Below are 7,096 nucleotides of genomic sequence, written 5' to 3'. Positions count from 1 at the left end.
AATACACTAAAGTTAAATAAAACACTCACATTTTTATGAAAATGATCATTGTTTGATTGTTCATTGATGATTGTTTTGTGTGTTCAGATGCCCTGTGTTAACAAAGTCATTGAGCCTCATGGTAGTCAGAATAAGTTAACAATATTTTTGAGAGAAAATCGGTCACATTTGACCGTGAACACAACAGGAGGGTTAAGTAGCAGAAGATTAGACTATACAATGCCCTAAGGTTATTAAGGTTAGGGTAATTAAGCTAGCTCCATTAAAGCATACGTGATATTTCTCCTGTCACAAGTTCACATGCACTCTTAACTACCGTTGCAACATTAGTTTAGAGCTATTTCCCCCCAAGAACACTACACATATGTCAGTTGTATCATGCAGATTTTATAAGAGGCAAGCAAAATAAACTATTGAAAAACAAGAATTGAAACAAAGTTCTTAATTTGTGTTTCTTCATATTGCATTGCAGTAGACCCCATTAAGTTATCCTTAAATTGATCTTGATACTGTATTGTTTGGATGGTAGTAACAAGACATGCTTTGAATTCATTAGATTTGATAATACAAGGTTAGGGACAGATGAGATGGCCAGAGACTTGAGACTTGACTTGGACTCTTGACAAAAGACTTGAGACTTGACTTGAACTTGCCAGTCAAAGACTTGAGACTCGACTTAGACTTGACCTCAAAGACTTGAGACTCGACTTAGACTTCCAAAAAATAACTTGTGAGCATTTCTGATGCACACACACACACACACACACACACACACACACACACACACACACACACACACACACACACACCAGAGATGGGGACTTGAGTCTGAGACTTGGACTCAAGTCACACTTAAGTCACACAAACAATGACTTCAGACTTGACTTGCGACCACCTCTAAAGACTTCAGACTTGACTCGGACTCGAGCTTCGAGACTCGTGAACAATCTGTATTTCATGCAATTATTGTCTTTTTTTATTGTCTAAGTGTATTCATGTATTTCTATCTTATTAGGGAAAAGTATGATGAGCTGCATGCCCCCTTTGCATTAATGTGCAACGTATGCGCCATGTGCGCACACTCACATATAGAAAAAAAAGCATTTACCATGGCGACCTACCGGAGTTGTGCCTTTTATCATTACTTTCGGTAACAATATACTTTGTGCACAGAGGAAATAAGGGAACAGCTACATGCAAGGTGTGTGGCACCAGGATAAATGATGCCTGTTCAACAACGTCGAATTTCATCTGGCATCTCAAAACGCACCCAGATAGGGCAGTCATCTGCTAATGTGAAATAGATGTTAAACTTTGCATATATCATTGTGCTAATGCTGGAAAGAGGCAGATTGCATCTTTATAGTTGGCTTTACTGGTGCCAACTTCAGGTGAACATTGTGGGGTGAGCACCTCTGACACACACACACACACACACACAGAGAGAGAGAGAGAGAGAGAGAGAGAGAGAGAGAGAGAGAGAGAGAGACTTCTGTGAATTATGCACCTAACCAATCCCTTGTGCTTGGTAAGGATGAGTCACTGTTTTAAATCCTGAACACATTGTCTTGACAAAAGTGGGAAAGAAACTTGACAGTCTTGACTAATTGGATTTTCACACCTTAATGTTTAGAATCTTAGATCAGTTGGCTGTGGGCATACACACACGAAAATATAATGTGTAGGAAAAAAAAAAAAAAAAAATATATATATATATATATATATATCGGGGGTGCTGAAATCATTGCGACGGCAAAGATACATCACCTAAGTGAACTCTGGGTGCCGCTGTTGCACCCCTGTTTTGGAACTGAACTGTTGCGACTCAATCGCTGTCCATGGTCCTGAAGGAGATGCTATGGGTAGCATATCAATGATACTTGGTTCAGCTTATCCTTTTTCGCCATGAGATCATTTATTTATCTTAAATCGCTGGGATTACATTTTCCTTCGTAAACAGGTCTTTTGCATTAGCACATAACTTGAATGCAGAGTTTCACAATGACAAAAAGCTCGACAGCAAAAGTAAACATCGTACTAAACCTTTAGGGGCTTCATTCGCATAGAAGGCAGACGAGTTTATCAGGTTTCAGGTGCATCTTCCCTGGACTGTAGTTCTGAAAGGACTATAGATGGCGCTGTGACAATAATTAAATGTGTGCTTCAAGATACGGGATACAGAGTGCATTCTGTCAGTCCCCCAGCAAGACATCGAGGCACACGCGTCTTAACGGGCACCGCTGTGAGAGCTTCAACCAGGTCTTAACCGACGAGTGTCTCACTCCACCGTTCACCGTTTCTTCTATGGACTAAAGTACACTGAATGCTGTTCCTGACATTTGGAGCTTTCAATCCGACGTTGCAGAACATCCCTGGGGGACATTTGCGAATCCGTGCGCTTATAGATATATTTTGAAAAATGTTCGCCGGTTTTCATGCACAGAAATCATAGTCTGCAGTTATGGTCATGTGCGACTGTGGCACGAGTTTTCCATAGCATTTATCGGTGGACTGTATTAAAGGTTTAGGCGCAGAATTGTAAAAAGACCGCTATAAATGTCAGATTAATCAGAAGTAATTTTTTTCAGACACTTGTCACATCGAGTTGAGTGGCGGAGATTCTAACATATGGATATAAACAAGCAAACAGTTTTTTAACCTCGCGCCGGATTATTACGTTTTCTCGGCGGACCGTTAGGCGAGCACAACATGAGCCTGTATCGGAGCCTCTGCCCTCTTTACGATCTGAGGTTCATCATGTCAGGGGTCGTTAGTCCAGCTGCGCGTTTTGGAAAAGGATTGCTGTGAACTCAGACGGTTGAATAATGGTGAGAAGATGCCTTGTGACGTTCAAACCGTTCAGGTGAGTGAGTGTTAAGGTCTGTTGCACTAGTGTTTTTTCTTCATCTTGAGCAAGTAGCTTACCAATGCCTGCTGGTAATGTGCGCTAAATGTATTCTATGAATAATACACATGTGATATACGAAGTGCGTTCTGTCTAATTAAGCCCGAAGTGCTCGTTCTGTGACTAATAGCAATTGCATGTAAAGTAATGTGATTTTCACTTCATATTAGTGTGAGCTGAGCATTGATGACTAGCGTATGATAAACTCAACCCGAAAGGTAATATATGTATATGAACATAATGTCTCTGTCATGCTGTAAACTGTTTGGCTGCGTCCCTTTCAGGGAAGTAAAGTTAGTTTAGATCTAGCGTTATCTTGTGTAAAGCAATGTTAGTTTACAAACCTATGTGGATTTATATTTTACCTTATTTATGCGTGCACAGTAAAAATGTGAGAACATACAGTGCACATACATTTTGAGAAACAGTGATGGAGTCAAATTATAGGGGGCCTGCTGTGTGGTAGAAAATGGGCGTGTGAATAGATGCTATGTTCAAGCGTAAGCAAGGTTATGAGCGAAACGACTAAAAATACTGCACATTTGTCAACAAACAAATTAGTTGCCGTGTGGCTCCCCTGCGTCCCTGCGGTGCTGAATTGTGAGTGGAGTGGCGCGCACGCGCCAGCCTGCCTGCCATCAATCTTCAAACTTCCCTCTGACAGTGCGTCTTTCCTGCCTCTCCTCGTAGTGTCGCACATTCTCTATATACTGCACACATGCTATCATATCTCATGAGCGAATATGGCAACTTTGCTTAATGAGGGGAAAGGACTTCGACAGATGTTGCCTCAATACAATACGGTCTGATGACCACAACGCTCATTGGGGGACTGAGTTTTTTAAGCGCGCTGACCCAACATGGACCTTTAGAGCAGCTGCTCCCCGGTTGGTAGACTCGCTGCAAATGTTAACTTTTGTGAGTGGTTATGTCACATCCAAATGATGAGCTTATTTCCTCTCTGGTTACCTAAATACTCCGACTTCGAATGCGTGAAATCCACCGTGAAGTCATAGCAATCAAGCAATGTATGATGCTCAAGGGCTCTTATATAATCACCTCAAAATCCTCGTTTTGATGCCATGACTTGTCTACCTGTAATCTCTAATCACGCGCCAACTGGGCCACGAGCCAGTCACTAGCCTCGAGGGAGTTCCTCGAGGACCTCCCGGAGCTCGCTCTAGTTTGTAGCAGTCATCATCAAGCCATGGCACAATCTGATATCGGTGCACGTGTAAAGCCAATTAACAGATATCTGATCTCTCCCTCTGATCCAATTAAGAGACCAAAGCATTTACTTTAAACCCTGTAATTAGAGACGAGCCTGGTAGAACACATAATCCCCTCCTCTCACCCACGGAAAGGCTTTGAAAATGGATAAATGATAACGATTGAGGATATGGCCTTAGTCTGATACACAGTGTCATGTCATCACCGCTTTGATCTCCATGTTAAATGCTGAGTGAGCAGAAGTTGAGGACGTAAACTTGTGAGCCTTGAACACTAGATTGACTACCATCAGTCAGTCGTTACATCATATCAGAGTTCACTTTCACTATATGTTCTTGACGATTCGGCATACAGTCACCAGATGGTCATACTTCACAGGCTAATCCCACATTTTGCCTCAATTTTACGTCTCCAGATGAAAATGTGTTCAGATCAGAGACAGATTGATTTTTTTAGCAGATTGGAAATCGACATGAGCAGATGGTTTGAAATTATCCGGGTTTAACGACAGAAAACTTCTATCTGAAAGTGTTTTAGTTTTCAAAGTTAATCTAGATTTTCTTGCACTAAACAGCCTCTTCAGCCCATATTGGGGTTTTGATTGGGCAGTGCATCTGCCATTCTAAAACTTAGTAGTAAAGAGATGGCTTTCAGTCAATTAAAGAATTGTTGTTATCCTGCCATATGCTGTTAGCCTGTCCTGTATTGGAAGGCAGGCTAATATGACCTGCCTTTACATTAGTAAAGGTAGAAATCATAATCCCATAATACTTGTGCTGGGACAATAGATAGCATGCAAGACGTCTTTGTGGCTCACCTCAGAAGTATGCTAACATTTTTATAGCATTTTAAGAGCCTTTGCCTTAGGGGAGAGCAGGGTAAGATGAGCCATTTTTTACATTCTTAATCATTTTGACTTGTCAAAGAGGTTTTGTTTTGTAATTCACACCAAACAAAATGTTAAAGTATTCTATTACTTCTATAATCAACACATCTTAGATATCTTATACGGTTAAAGAGATATACTTTCTAAAAAAAGTTGGTCTTGTGGTTCAATTTACCACGTGTGGGGTAAGATGAGCCTATGTGTGGGGTAAGTTGAGCCAACACAAAGATTTCATGTAAAACAATTAGATTTTCTTTAAACAATAATTTAATTTCTACAAACACCAACATTTAATGGTGAATTTGCCAAATAGATTCAATGGAAAATTTGCAAGACATGTTTAGGCTAGGCCTATAACATTTTATGTCATCTGTTTACCTTTAAATTCACCCATTTAATTCACATAAATATGTCTAATTAATTTGCTGCCTAGTCTCTTTAGCTCTTAGTAACACTGAGGAACCATGAAGAACGAGGTCACAAAATAAAGGCAAACTTAAAAATCTTACAGATTCAATAGAAGTACTAATTAGCTGGCTCAACGTACCCTAGCCCTGGTGGCTCATCTTACCCCACAACCACCATTTTGAAGGAAAATGCTATCTAAGTTAACATTCATGATTTTATTTTGCCTTCACATCATAGCTTAAAAGGGCACCAATTGAGGTGTAATGCATTTGAATGTTGTTCTATTCGCGTTTTCTCTAAATCACCCTAACTCTGGACATGAATGAAATCCATTTGGAGAGCAAAAAAATCTTATTTTTACACATATATATTTTACCACGGTTGCACATTTGCCATATGCTGTGCCTTTCCACATATTGTAAAGAATGACCCCCTCTTCCTTAAAATGCTGTCACATAATAACATTTTCTTTATGGTTTTCTAAAAAAAGGGGTGGCTCATCTTACCCCATGCCCATCTTACCCAGTTCTCCCCTACCTGCAGATCTTGTACACCACCTGAAAACATTCACCTATAGAAGGATATTTAGAGGGACACTTCCTTAAAATACAACTTGTATATCTTACTGTTGCTTCAGTCAATACTATTCACCAGCGTATCTAAGGACACTACAATTGGACAGTGAACCAACTCCAAAACAACCAAAAAGAACAGCAAATGAGATCTTTTGTGTCGCCCAGAGAAAAGAGATCTCCAGGTCTGTCCAAACATGTCAGTTCTGGAAAATTCTCTGGCTGCATTATTTGAGAGAAACACAGCACATGCATAATTCAGTCTGTCTCCTTTCCCTTAGTGAGGGTTTTAGTCCTCCAACGCCGCTAGTTTGTGATATGGAAACACAAGTGGCAGTCCCCACTATCAGAGATAAACAAGTGCGCTTGTCAATGGGTTTTGATGTAGGAGATGGGGATGGAGAGGGAGAGAGAGAAGCAAGCAATTCCTCACGGCTCACTAAAAGCAGCCCGCTCAGGGGCTCCGGTGAATACATGTGTGCGTCAGTCTCAGGCTAGCAAAGAGAAACAAAAGAATGGACCACATTCACTTCTTCTTTTTGTTTGTCAGGTGCATTTAGCAGCACTGGGGCTTGTTTACTTCTCCTCACTCCTCCAACTGTTTCTGTGAGTCAGTGAATGACAAACCTGTGTACAGAGTACATGTCCACTAGACACTAAATGCTAACCCTTCAGTTGTTTTTAGCTTGTTCCTCTCTCTTTTTCTCTTACTCTCTCTCTATCTCTCTCTCTATCTATCTCTCTTTCTTTCTCTACTCAGCTTCATATTATGCTACACTGACACTGAAGTCTAATGTTTTCACCTATTTTCCTTCCCTCTGCTTTTCTTTGTTTCCCCCCTGTTTTAACCCCTTGCTCCCTCTTGTCTCTTCGTCCCTTCCTCCGTCATTCTCTCTCTCCATCCTCCGCTCCCTCCCTCTCTCTCTGTCTCTCCCTGCCTCCGTCTCTCCAGGATCTTCGTGGTGGGGATCGGTTTCTTCAGCCTGTGCTTCCTAATGACGTCCCTCGGCGGCCAGTTTTCGGCCAAGCGGCTCGGGGACTCGCCCTTCACCATGAGAACAGAAGGTAGCGGAGCGCTGGTGCATGTGCTGTGTG

General features: G+C 41.3%; 1 protein-coding gene across 1 annotated transcript in view; it reads left to right on the top strand.

Annotated features, from left to right (window-relative positions):
* Window positions 1-2,210: 2,210 nt before the first annotated feature.
* The window catches only part of LOC121719858 (alpha-1,6-mannosylglycoprotein 6-beta-N-acetylglucosaminyltransferase B), a 61,094-nt gene continuing 56,208 nt past the window's right edge, over window positions 2,211-7,096 (top strand). The window contains exons 1-2 of the mRNA XM_042105649.1: window positions 2,211-2,863; window positions 6,954-7,066. Of these exons, the coding sequence (XP_041961583.1) occupies window positions 2,826-2,863; window positions 6,954-7,066 (151 nt within the window). The 5' untranslated portion in view covers window positions 2,211-2,825. The remainder of the gene's footprint in view (window positions 2,864-6,953; window positions 7,067-7,096) is intronic.

Source organism: Alosa sapidissima, chromosome 9 (assembly GCF_018492685.1).
Source record: "Alosa sapidissima isolate fAloSap1 chromosome 9, fAloSap1.pri, whole genome shotgun sequence".
Classification (NCBI taxonomy): Eukaryota; Metazoa; Chordata; class Actinopteri; order Clupeiformes; family Clupeidae; genus Alosa; species Alosa sapidissima.
Note: the sequence above shows the minus strand (reverse complement) of the source record. Positions and strands in the feature narration are given on the sequence as shown.